Source organism: Urocitellus parryii, chromosome 1 (assembly GCF_045843805.1).
Source record: "Urocitellus parryii isolate mUroPar1 chromosome 1, mUroPar1.hap1, whole genome shotgun sequence".
Taxonomy (NCBI): Eukaryota; Metazoa; Chordata; class Mammalia; order Rodentia; family Sciuridae; genus Urocitellus; species Urocitellus parryii.
In genome coordinates, this window is record NC_135531.1 from 180077261 (window position 1) to 180091122 (window position 13862).

At 41.8% G+C, this 13862-nt stretch overlaps 1 protein-coding gene across 2 annotated transcripts in view; it reads left to right on the plus strand.

The window, feature by feature from the left end:
• Positions 1–13862, plus strand: part of LOC144254712 (cilia- and flagella-associated protein 221-like) — a 93473-nt gene that overhangs the window by 29654 nt on the left and 49957 nt on the right. For both annotated transcript variants that reach the window (XM_077798201.1, XM_077798202.1), the window contains exons 6-10: positions 2255–2358; positions 9569–9728; positions 11687–11807; positions 11895–12006; positions 12195–12303. In XM_077798201.1, coding sequence (XP_077654327.1) covers positions 2255–2358; positions 9569–9728; positions 11687–11807; positions 11895–12006; positions 12195–12303 — 606 coding nt within the window. The remainder of the gene's footprint in view (positions 1–2254; positions 2359–9568; positions 9729–11686; positions 11808–11894; positions 12007–12194; positions 12304–13862) is intronic.

The window sequence follows — 13862 nt, forward strand, 5'->3', positions numbered from 1 at the left end:
TAATAGTATGTGATGAGGAGAATTCACTTTAGTTTTTTTATTTCCATCCAGTTCCTAGTGAGATTCTGTTTCTTCAAATATGAGAAACTTCTAAATAAACTAAACTCTGTGTTACCTAAACCTCCTGTTGATCTAAATTCATCTAGACTGCCCTTTACTTATGGTGAGGGGCCATCCTCACTAATCTGATATCCATGTTAGGATCAGCAGCCATGAGAGCAACACCCAGCAATCCCATTGAAATTCGGAATTAGACTAGATCTCCTTCTGAACCATGGCACTGGGAATTCTGTGCCCTTAAGGAGTTGTTTATTTTTCCAGACTGGTTAACGCATCAGGAACTTGGCTTCATGTAATCATCATGAAACCAAAACCTTGACACTTTTTTCTAGAGGAATTATCAGAGTTGTGAAGTTAATTGAAAACAGTATTTATGACCAGTGGGAAAGTCCCAAGAGGGATTTTTGGTTTGTTTCAGTTCAGGGAAATGCAACCATGTAGCTTTTAGCAGAAAATTCCTAAACATCAACTGCTCCTGACAGAGCCTTGGGGATGCCACCTGCACGCAGCTGGTCTTAGGAGTCTGAATGCCAAGGGTCCCCATCCTCGTCTTTGAAAATATGATATCAATGTACCCCAAGAGAAAGATTCAATGAAGTTCAGTAATGAATAAAATACTCTTTATTTTGTTGGTGTTGTTTATTTGTTCTATTTTGTGGCTTTGAAGATGGAACCCAGGGCCTCACACTTACCAGGCAAGCACTCAGTCACTGATCAACATCCCCAGCCCAATACTTCCTTTTACATTTGAAATATTTCACAGATTTTTGAAAGGCATTGAATTTCAAAGCCAAATAAAAATGCTTTGGGCATAGTTTTTAAAACCACATTTGCAATCCCCAAATTTCAGAAAGGGGTGATTTCACTTTGCTCCAACAAATATTTGCTAGGCACTGTGAGGGATTCTGGGAAAGTGCTCAGGTTACTCTAGAGACCGGAGTGGAGTCAGACTCTGCCTTCACAGGACGCCGTCTCCAGGGAAGACAGGCCTGGGCAGGAGGGGAAGCAAGCTGCCATCATGAAGCCCACGGGCAGATAAGGTTGGGCCGTTACCTACCAAGAAGGCAGGTGCCAGCTGGCCCACCAACATTGCTTGGACTGTATTGCAACAGTGGTCACCCAGGAGCATGAACGGGAGAAGTGAGGGGATGGCCAGTGGGCAGGAGGCCACCATCCGACAGGTGACAAGGTAGGGACCAGCCGTGAGGCAGGAAGGTCATAAAGAGCCCCGAGGCCCAGGAGGTACAGGACAGAGAGAGATGAACAGAGTTGAGGATACAGAAGCCCAGTGGTGGCTGGAGGAAAAGGGAAGAGGTGAAAGAAAAACGGGGATTGGAAAGGAAGGACTTCACTGCCTGCTGCTGAAAGGGGACCAGATAATCTGCCCCAAGGGCTGCGTGGACACCAAGTGGCCATGGGAGAGCTGGGTTTCCCCTCCCACATCCTGCAAACTCCAGCTGACTTGGGCTTGCCTTGTGGAAGGGGCACAGAATGTGAAACACAGGGATCTCTAAGAAAGGCCACCTCTGCCACAGCTCCTGTGGTGCTGCAAGTGACAGGTCCAAGCTTGCTTGGGAATCTCCTGTCTTGGGGTGACAGAGCATTCCTGGGCACACACACCCTCTCTGGGCCCTCTCATGGCTGCTGGACTGCTGACCAAATAGAGCCTGTTCAGGGTTCATTCAAGAGCAGCCCAAAGCATGGCTTCTTCAGCACTGTAGGGTTCAGCCCTGCGAAGGCCCAGGGCCTCCCTGGCTTTCTGTTAGTCCTGTCTGTTCCCGAAGTTCCCTGAGCCTAGTTACTCGGTAGAAACTTCCTCTTCCCCACCACCGAGTCTCTAGGGAAAACCCAATAGCACCCCAGGCAGCAAACACAGTGGTCTTAGGAGTCTGAATGCCAAGGATGAGGACCTGCCTCACATGCCACTAACAGCCATGCTGCCTTGTCTGGAACTCTTGGTCTGTCTTGTGCCTCAGTTTCCTCTTGGAAGAGGGGATAATCATCACACACCTCATGGCAGTCCATGTGGGAGATGCCCAGGACTGCTCCTGGCGCACAGACATGCTAGATCAGTGTTGGCTGTTGCCATTGTTGGTGTTTATCATGCAACTTCAGTCTCTATTCCTGGCCACCAAAAGAGCTAGAAAATAATATTCAATATTCTTTCTTTCCCCCACCCCCATTTTTTTTTCAGCAAAACCTATGTTATCCCTTTACAGTGCAGCTGTCCTGTGGATTTCGAGTTCCACATCACTTTGACTCAGTCTCATCGAGCCTTTTCTATTGAGCCAACGTCAGGTAAGGACAGTCAGGATTTCAAGCTTCTAATTTCCTTAGAATTTTCAGATCCAAGTCAGGATTGGGAAAGTAGGTCTCCAAGAAAAACAGAATATACCATATTTGAATATTTAATCATATTTTTTAACATGTAACAAATTTTACACATCTGACATAATGTAAATTGAAATTGGACACTTGAGAATAAAGACACTTTGGGATAATTTGTATCATTCAGATAATTTGTAATAATGTCCAGGTGAGTTTCTTCTAAGTTCAAAACTTGAAATCAGAAATTAATCGAGTCTAATTCTACTTTTGGCTCTTGGTACTTCATTGGGTTTTTATTCACCTTTAAATTAATTTTTAAATAAAATGACAATATTGTGGGGTGTGGTGGTGCACGTCTGTAATCCCAACAACTGGAGAGAATAGGCAGGAGGATTGCAAGTTCAAATTTAATGAGACCCTGTCTCAAAATTTTTTTAAAAAAAATTGTTTAAAGGACTGGGATTGTAGCTTAGTGGTTAAGCAACCCTGGGTTCAATCCCTGGTACCTAAATAAATAAATAAGTGGTGATATTATTCCTTCCCAAGATTTCAGAATCTTAATAAAGGGTCTCATGCTTTTGTCTCATGTGTGATATGAACTATCTGTCTTTATGTTCCCCAAAGGACATAAATCCCTACCCTTTGAAAGTGGCATCTCTTCCATTTGAAAGTAAGATTTTACCAGAAATGATTTCTGCTTCCCAGTTTCTGTCTCTTGATATTTAGGTTTGGGATTTAAGTATTTGTTCACAGTGGTGTTCTATAAGTGCCAAAATAGTTCATTTTTTTAAGTCTATATATTCACTGTTCACACCTCTTTCATCATTACAAGTGCATATTTTGTCTAATATATAAGTGTTTAAGGCAGAAATTTTGTATTAATTCTAAATCATGACATGCATATAGATTCTTTTTATTTCCCTTTTTTTCCCCTGTACTGGGGGTTGAACCAAAACCTCACACAATGTTGATTATTTTCTATAGGACTAGGAGTCATTTTGAAATTTTAAAATATACTTACATTGCAAAAAACAGGAGTTGATTTTCTGAAGTACCACACTTAATAGTGAGAAAGTGAGAACAGTTAGGGATAGCTAATATGTTAGATGCAAATGAGCTCCCTAACTTCTGAGGAGTGTAGGTAATTAATTATTAACCACATCCTTAAGAAAGAAGGAAAAGCTGGACAAGCAGGTAGCCACTCTGTGCACAGATCCTAAGAAGCTCTGTCACATTGATAGCAAAGCTCTGTCACTCAGCCCTCAAAATATCCTTGATGGTGGCCATGGTGACACACAGCATGACTTGCACAGTTTCATAATTGCTCTGATGTACTAATTGTCAGCCACATGTCAGGCACTGGGCAAGCACATCACATTCATTGTGTGGTTTCATCCTACAGTCCTTCTTACAACTGAGGACAGTCATCACCTCCCTACGGCTGAGGACAGTGAGACTCAGGGAGGCCAGGTGACTTGCCCAGGGTGACAGGGTCTGTCTGATTCCAGACTCGAACTCTTGACAATTACACTAAGTTGGAAGAGTCATGACACCAAGATGCCTTGAATTGGAAGAGGAAGACAAATAGAATCATGTCATAAAGAGTTTAGGGAAATTCTATTTTGCAAAAGAAAGGTTGAATAAATTAACAATCCATCTCAACCAAGGTGCTGTATCTTCCTCTGGCCTTCAGGGCCCCTGCCAATCTCCTGTGTGCTGTGTGTGTTGTTAGCAGCCAGAAGGTTATGTGCTTGACAGAAAATGATTGTTGGCTTGGCTGAATTTCCCCAGCATCGTCTACCCAGACCCCTCAGCTTCCCACTCGGCACAGGCAGAGCCCCAGACTGCCCCGGGCTTGCTCCTAATGCCTGCATTTGGGATATTTGATGCATAGGGATGAAGAGGAAACTTGTAGGTTCCAAAAATCTTTAGTTACCACCCATTACTAGTTCCAATAAAAAAGCTTGCCAGAGGAAGAAGGAAATTAAAGTTTAAAAGCAGTACTGGGGATTATTAGCTGCCCAAGTGTCTGTGACACTTCATCCTCTGAACCTGAGCAGGAGTTGATCCTTCCAGGGAAATTCAGACATGAATGTGTACCCAAAAGCTGCAGGGCTTATCTTTCACCTCCTCACAGTTAATCTCTAGGACTAACTTTGTTGTTGTTGTTTTTTGTACATTGATGGACCTTTATTTATTTTTTATTTTTTTTATTGGTTGTTCACAACATTACAAAGCTCTTGACATATCATAATTCATACATTAGATTCAAGTGGGTTATGAACTCCCAATTTTACCCCAAATGCAGATTGCAGAATCACGTGGGTTACACATCCACAATTTTACATATTGCCCTATTAGTAACTGTTGTATTCTGCTACCTTTCCTATCCCCTACTATCCCCCTCCCCTCCCCTCCCATCTTCTCTCTCTACCCCATCTACTGTAATTCATTTCTCTCCTTGTTTATTTTCCCATTCCCCTCACTTCCTCTTGTATGTAATTTTGTATAGCAATGAGGGTCTCCCTTCATTTCCATGCAATTTCCCTTTTCTCTCCCTTTCCCTCCCATCTCATATCTCTGTTTAATGTTAATCTTTTCTTCCTGCTCTTCCTCCATGCTCTGTTCATAGTTGCTCTCATTATATCAAAGAAGACATTTGGTATTTGTTTTTTAGGGATTGACTAGCTTCACTAAGCATAATCTGCTCTAGTGCCATCCATTTCCCTGCAAATTCCATGATTTTGTCATTTTTTAGTGCTGCGTAATAGATGGACCTTTATTTTATTCATAATATATGGTGCTAAGAATTGAACCCAGTGCCTCACACATGCTAGAAATTGCTGTACCAATGAGCCCCAGCCCCAGCCCCAGCTAAGCCTAACTTTTAAAATGGGGCATTCTAGAGTCAGCCCTGGCCTTGCACTTTTTAAATTTTGTTTTGTGTTTGTTTGTTTGTTTGTTTGGTACAGGGAATTGAACCCAGAGGTACTTAACCACTGAGCCACATCCCTGGTCTTTTTAAATATATTTTATTTAGAGACAGGATCTCACTGAGTTGCTTAGGGCCTCACTGAGTTGCTGAGGCTGGCTTTGAACTCATGATCCTCCTGCCTCAGCCTCCAATTATAAGCATGCTCTGTGGCACACCTGCTGGCCTTGCACTTTTGTGAAAGAAAAGGAAAGATCTGAGCTTTGAGAAACTCACCTGGTGGCTTGACCTCGGGAAGCAATTGTCTCTTCCTTTTTAAGAACTCAAATAGCTTAAGTATAAAATTTGCAAAGAAATATTTCCTCTTTCTGATGTTTTAATGATTTTTTAAAATTTTCAGTCCTGGAGATTAAATTCAGGGGCACTTTACCACTATTATACATCCCCAATCCTTTTTACTTTTTATTTTGAGATAGGTTCTCACTAAGTTACTGAGGTTAACCTTGAACTTGAGATCCTCCTGCCTTGGCCTCCCAAATTGCTGGGATTACAGGTGTATACTATCACACCTGGCCTTTTTAATGGTAATTTAACCTACAATAAATTATTACTCGTTTTACATCACATAAACGCTGTGAAGGAGATGTTTACAGAATGTGCACTACATACCAAGCATTATCTCACACACTGTATTTTAACAGATGAGAAAACAGCCTCAGATAAGGTGTCCAAGCCAATCACAGAGCTAAACAAGGGGGTGAAGCAGGTTCTAAGTGGCCTCTGGGACTATCTTCTTGCTCCCATACCTCGGGCAGTAAAGGTGGCCTATGGTTCACAGAACTGGGAGCCAGAGAGTAGCTTCCCACCCCCAAAGACCTCCCTCTGTAATCCAGTGAATCAAAGGCATTGCTGTCAACATCTGTTCATGGATGATTTTTTTAATAACTTTATTTTGTTTATTTAGCTTTTTCTTTTATGTGGTAATGGGGATCCAACCCAGTGCCTCATGCATGAGAGGCAAGCACTCTACCACTGAACCAATACCCCAGCCCTTCATGGATGATTTTTAAATGACGTAGCTATTCATTTCCCAAATGAGGCTTAGAGAGATGAAGTAATTTACCCCAACCATAATTAGTGGGACCATAAATCCTAGAAGGTTAAAACCAATTCTTACCCTTACTAACACTTCTAGCATGTGGGTTGGAAGACCCTGTGACAATTCAGGAAGAATAATATGTGCGCAGATGTTCAGAGAGAAAACTGTTTAAAAATTTTAACAATATTCATGATGTCACTTATGTGTAAAATCTCAAAAAGTTGATCTCATAGAAGTAGAGTGTATCCCTAAAGACCTAAAAAGAGCATGCTACAGGGACACTGCTACATCAATGTTCATAGCAGCACAATTCACAATAGCAAGACTGTGGAACCAACCTAGATGCCCTTCAATAGACGAATGGATAAAAAAAAAATGTGGCATTTATACACAATGGAGTATTACTCTGCATTAAAAAATGACAAAATCATAAAATTTGCAGGGAAATGGATGGCATTAGAACAGATTATGCTAAGTGAAGCTAGCCAATCCCTAAAAAACAAATGCCAAATGTCTTCTTTGATATAAGGAAAATAACTAAGAACAGAGTAGGGACGAAGAGCATGATAAGAAGATTAACATTAAACAGGGATGAGAGGTGGGAGGGAAAGGGAGAGAGAAGGGAAATTGCATGGAAATGGAAGGAGACCCTCAGGGTTATACAAAATTACATACAAGAGGAAGTGAGGGGAAAGGGAAAAATAATACAAGGGGGAGAAATGAATTACAGTAGAGGGGGTAGAGAGAGAAGAGGGGAGGGGAGGGGAGGGGAGGGGGGATAGTAGAGGATAGGAAAGGCAGCAGAATACAACAGACATGAGTATGGCAATATGTAAATCAATGGAAGTGTAACTGATGTGATTCTGCAATCTGTATAAGGGGTAAAAATGGGAGTTCATAACCCATTTGAATCAAAGTGTGAAATATGATATATCAAGAACTATGTAACATTTTGAACAACCAACAATAAAAAAACACATGATATTTTTTCTCCTTTATCTCACCATTAGTTTTTGCCGAGCAGGAAGCTATAATTACTTGGCACACCTTTTACAGCTTTTAACATTTGACAGTCAGCTGCCACCGTGTTCTGGTAACAGAGCTGGTATTCCTGCTAATGGAAAAAGTGGTTGACTTTGGTTGCCTAGACTACATCTCCATAGTGTGCTTTGTGTTTTAGGTCCAGGCTGGGAGCACTTAAAAATAAATCAGCCTGGGCAAGGCAAACATTAATTCCTGATCCAGAGCTGCTGCTGCTTCTTCTTCTTCTTCTTTTTTTTTTTTTTTTTTTTTTTTTTTTTTTTTTTTGGTTAATCAATGAGCTAGAGCAGAAGCAACAAAATGTTCTTGGTTTAAAGCCCCCGTGAATTGTGGGTCACCTGTAGTCTCTGACGGAATGGCTGGTCAAGGTGCTGAAGTTCCACACATCATGAAGAACCAGGGATTCTGCTCTGCTGGTCTTCAACTGGCTGACAGACCCCAGTTACTCTACTGGATCATTCTGCCCTGTCCAGGGCTCAAGGGTCATTAGTGGGTGTCGTTTAACAAATTTGCCTTCAGTGCTTGAGGAATTGACCAATACCTGTTTCTGAAGCACTTTTACCTGTTTTTGATTCCTTGCCAGGGACTCAGGAAGACAAAAGGGTATGGGGCTGGTGTCCGCCTTTGGGGCTCACGCATTATGCTGGGAGTACAAAGTCTGCAAGGTAACAGGTCCAGCAGTACAGGAGTTCCATGGGGTGCAGATGGAAGCTTAGGGTAGTGAAGCTTGGCAGCTGGAGAGGCAGGAGGGGCTTCCTGGGACATGTAGGTGGAGGGAGGCTTTCGAGTTTGCTTCATTCACTCATTCAGCAAGAATTTCTTGAGTACCTAGCAGGTACCTATTTTCCTAAAACTGACATGCTAGTCTAGGGGAAGACAGACTAGCAACGAGATGATTCTGGGAAGTAGGAGAAGCAGCTCAACACACAGTAGAAAGCTAGTACAGAGACCCTGCAGCAGCAGAAGCCAGAGTCGGGGGATTGGAGCCAAGGCCCTGCCCACACAGGCTCTGCTCCACACCTCCTCACCAGGGCCTTTCTGCCCCACACCCCACTTTATCGATTTTTGGTGGTGGTGGTGGTGGTATTTGTGACTTGACTTTGTACTTTACATTCATTTCTTTTTGTTTACTGTCCCCAACTAGAAGGTCAACGCCACAAGACTTGGGACTTCGTTTTGTTGATTGGTGCATTCGAGTCCCTGAGACAGTAGCAGGCACACAGTGTGTCTTCTCACTCATGCAGCCTGAGTGGCTGCAGGAATGGCCCACAGAGAGAAGGGAGAGAGTGGTACAAGATCCAGAGGAGGGTGAGGGCAGAGAAGGTGGTTAGCCTAGCAAGCCTCTGCAGGGATAATGGAAAGACCAGAAGGTCTCATCTAGGAAGCAAACCAAGGAGCCCTCAGTGGGGGTCAGAGAGCATTAGCCCTCACTGCACTGAGTCCATGGGTCTTCCCTTCTGTTTTCCTTCCCTCACTGTTGAAATTTGCTGTTTCAAGCCCCACTGGTACCAGAGATACGAAGGAAGAACAGGCGTTGCTTTTGGAAGGAATAGCAGTCCATTCTCAAGATCTGAAGGGAGAGGGCTGGGGGCATGGCTCAGCGGTAGAGTGCTTGCCTAGCATTTGCAAGGTCCTAGTTTTGATCCCCAGCATCACCAAAAAAAAAAAAAAAAAAAAAAAAAAAAAAAAAAAAGATCTGAAAGGAGAGAATCAAATCACACACAAACCTAAGGAGCTGCATTGTCTGAACACAAACTTTTATGTGTGTTCCTAGCTTTTCCTTGTTACTTGCAACATTAACTTTGATTTCTGGTAAATTCCCCTGAAGATTAGACTTCTGGGAATTCGTGTTTGAATCACTAATGCAGATTGATATGTATATATTTACATAACTGACATAATCAAATAATAATTATAAAGGATTAATGTAGAAATTGGTAAATAAGATCCATGTAAACACACAGAAGTTGGATTCATGGGTGTTTAATGAAAAAATTATACAAAGATTATTGAAATACTCGTGCTTATCCCAGGAAGAATGTATTCACGCATGTGTCCATCTCTTTGCACTTGATTATCAACACATCTTCTCCTTTCTTTGCTCTCAGGAATAATTCCAGCTAATGGCAAGATGGATGTGACTATTACCTTCACACCCTTTGAGTACGGGACTGCACAAATAAAGATGCAGTTGTGGATTTCACAGTTCAACTCCCAGCCTTATGAATGCGTCTTCACCGGAACGTGCTATCCCAACATGGCCTTACCGTAGGGCTGTTTTGGAATGTTTTTGTTTATTCTTAACACTTTCCCTAAACTCCAAGTCCTTCTTCCTTTTATTCTTTTTTTTTCCCTTGTATCAGAACACCATCAAAAACTTATGTTAGGGGCTGGGGTGTAGTTTAGGGGTAGAGCGCTTGCCTTGCATGCACAGAGCCCTGAGTTCAAGCCCCAGCACCACAAAAATAAATGAACCAACAAAACTTATTTTAAATGATGGGCCTACATAAAATACACCTTAAAACATAACGGTGATGCATAGAGTACCTCTACTGGTAGCAGAGTTGCTTCTGCTGAGAGGAAAAGAAATGACCGAGAAATTGTAATGCAAAAATATTATGAATGTAATGCACTCCTCTATTGTGATGTATGTAAGAAATAATAATAAAAAAAAGAGAGAGAAAGGGGGACTTGTGAGGAATGCTTCTTTGGTTTCTGTTGTTTGCTATTTGAGTTTTTGATATGCCAAGAACTCACTGCACCCCCAGCCCAGGTGTGCTCTTAAATACAGGAGAGCATTGTCTGACGAGGCACTACCCAAATGCAGGCATATACACTATTTCTGAATAATTCTGCTTTGCTTGCCCAGCCAGGGGTTACGTCTTTTTTAGTACACTGCTGATGTTTTCAAGGAGTGTGACTCAAGCCCTGTATGTCTTTCCAAACTGCAAATAGTACTGTAACATAAATTCCACCACAACGGGAAAAAAGTTATATTGACAGTAGTGTTCTCTGAAATTTTTCTAGATTGCTTCCTTTGTTTCAGTATGGAATATGATGATTGAGTCACTCATGTCCTCTGTTTGGCACTGTCAAATGCAGTTCATAACTCTGGTTCATCATGTTCTTAGTCTCTTTCATTTCCATCACCAATAGTAGCAATTAGGGTTCTTTAGGAGATGGTTTTCTTGACACCCCCAAAAGGTTCCCAGTATTTACAGCATGGATGATGTTAAAGCTGTGTGGAGATGAGGATACTGAGCCATGGCTCACTCTCCAGCTAAGCCCTGATCCTTGCACACGGGAGTGTGTCAGTCAACGTGCATCTCACCAACAGACAGGTGCTCCCATGCTGTGGTCCTTAAGGATACTCTTGCCTAGGGGGCTGTTGAATTTGAGATGGCTAGCACCATTCCATACAATGCCACCAGGCCTATTCAGTAGGTGCACCTTGACTATGAGCATGTTAATGTATTCTCACCTAATTCCTGAAATGTCATTGGAAACTAAGTGTTCATCCTGGAAAACAAGGGTTCACACATTCTTACTTAAAGAAATAGAATTTCTGACTATAATATCACACAATAAATCATCCAAATAGATTCTGCAGGTTACTGTCTGCACTGTCTCTACCTGAATGTCAAAAGGCCACTTTTAGTTACAGGAAAGATCCCAAACATGAGTCTGAATCTCTTTTTTTTTTAACAATCTTGCTACCAAAAATGGGAATAATCTTCCTTTTACCAAGAAGACAAATCAAAGTACAATTTTTCTTATACCTTTATTTTATTTTTATGTGATGCTAAGGACAAACCCAGCGCCCTGCATGTGGTAGGCAAGCGCCCAACCGCTGAGCCACAACCCCAGCCCCTCAAAGTATGATTTTAAAAATGTAATCAATTTAGCTGTTGAAAACCAACAGCCTAGAAATTAATTACGCTAGACCATAAGAGCATTTTTCAGCATGTCATGTTTTCCACTCATTATATTCCCTAAGAATGCAAAAAAAAAAAAACCATTCATGAACTATTCTGATAGATATGATTATGTGCTAAGATGCTGACATTGCATTTAATTTAATAGACCACTGTTTGGGTACACAGATTTATTTTCAGTTTAGATATAATGATGGACTTCAAGTCATGATATTATCAAAAGAAATATAAAAATAGAAGTTATTGAGTTATTGGCTTGTATACTAATTTAATATCTGTTTTCAACTATAGATTGGAAGAGTTTAAAAGATTAAATACTCTTTCTAAGAAAGTCAGCATTCCTGCAGAAAAAACAATGCCGCATATAAATTTCCGTCGACTACCAGCAAAGACAGGGCCTCCAAAACTGAAGGTAGGGGGGGCGTCCTCCCCAATGTGATGGAGGGAGAGTGATGGGAGAAGCCAGAGAACTAATTTTCCTGCCCATTCGGTGTCTCAGGAAATTAAGTACCAGAACCTGAAATTTCCAGTAGATCTATCAAATCCATTTGCTGTGGCAACTGTTTTAAATCAAGAACCAGGAAAAATGAAGATTAAAGAATTAAGAGAAGGTAACCAGTTGATCCACCATAAATCAGCCCCTGGGCCAAATAGGAAAGAATTATTTCATGTCACATTTATTATTTATGAACAACAAAACTCAGATCCCTGTTATGCTTCACCATTAGAAATTGTTTTGCTCTCGGCAAATGATTCTGATTTGATTACTGATCTAATCATTGTCTGCCCCTGCCTTCAGTTCTGGACCAAGGCACTGGTATTTCAAAAACAAGACAGATGAAGGAGGCGCTCTTTGAACAGAAAATCAGACAGATGGCTAAAGAAGAGATGGAAAATCACCTGAAGTGGTAAATATAGAGCAATTATTTATTTATATCAAAGCAATCCGTGATTGTTTTTAGGGGATGGCCTTTTATAGATGAAATATCATGAAATCATTTTTATGCCCTTTGGAGAATTTGATTAGTCTTTCCCCTCCACTGGTCTTTCTCTTTCAGAATGAATTTCCATTAGGAGAAATTAATGCTACCAAACCATGATGGTTCCTAAGCGTAGTCACAGCACAAAACCAGACTGAATTGTGGGAGAGGCCAGGACCTTCTCCCTGCCAGCCACTGCTACCAGCAACACCACCACATGCACACTCCAAGACAAATCTGGGGTGGCTCGGGTACCCCAAACTTCACCCCATCTGAACTTCCCTGACCATGAGCTCCTGTGCCCTGTGCTGTGTGCCCCAGAGACCTGAACAGTCCTGCAGTTGTGGGGATCAGGGAGGGGTCCCCTGATGGTTAAAACACAGGCTGAGTGTTCTTGTTCTTCTGTGATCAAAATGAATTTTTAAAACCAGATCATACCTGGCATGTCCATGTGCACCTGTCCAGATCCTGCTCAAGTAAACTTGTTTTGTTGTTTTTCAATTTTGGTGGGGACGGGGGAGACCTAGTTTTGCCACGTTGCCCAGGCTGGCCCTGAACTCCTGGAGCTAAAGGGATTCTTCAGCCTTAGCCTCTTCAAGTAATAGCTTGAACTACAGGTGTGCGCCATCTCACCTGGTTCGAAAGAAAATTTTAGAAACTCTTGAATTGAGCCATAAAACAGTCTCCTGGAAAGTGTACTTGACAGGCTGCCTAATCCACATCCTGCCTCCACACTTCCCACACAGGGAAGACCGGCCCTGACCTTGAAGACTTCCAAAGCTGTGTACCATGCTGAGGCCCGATTTTCCCTCTCCAAGTAACTGAAGATTTTGTTTTTAAAAATGTTTTCCCTATTATGAAGAGTAGATCCCCTGTCACTGTAGGAAACCTGAAAAAATGTCTTTTTAAAACTGTGATAAAGAAAGAAGCCAAACAGAGTGGTGCACACCTGTAATCCCACCAAGTGGGGAGGCTGAGGCAGGAGGATTCTGAGTTCAAAGCCAGCCTCAGCAACTTAGTGAGGCCCTAAGCAATTCAGTGAGACCCTGACTCTAAATTTAAAAAAAAAAATACAAAGGGCTGGGGATGTGGCTCAGTGATTAAATACCCCTGAGTTCAATCCCCAGTCAAAAAAAAAAAAAAAAAAACTACAAAGAAGGAAAAAATCATTAATGCTACCACTCAGCAGTGACCCCCCCCATTAATGCCATGTCTTTTCTTCCTTCTATGCTGCTTTATAACATACTTGAAATCCCATTGTAAATCACCTTAAATGCTGTGCAGTTCACTTAATGTTATTTTCCCAACATTTCATGATGAAAGATTTTTACCTGCAAATAACCAATGACAACCTTGACCGTGGTTCATGAATTGTTAGCATTGTGCCACATTTGCACTCTGTACACACAGCACACCTGCTAACATGCACACACAACTACAGGGGCTTTTTTTTTTTTTTTTTTTTTTTGCTGGGCCATTTGGAGGTA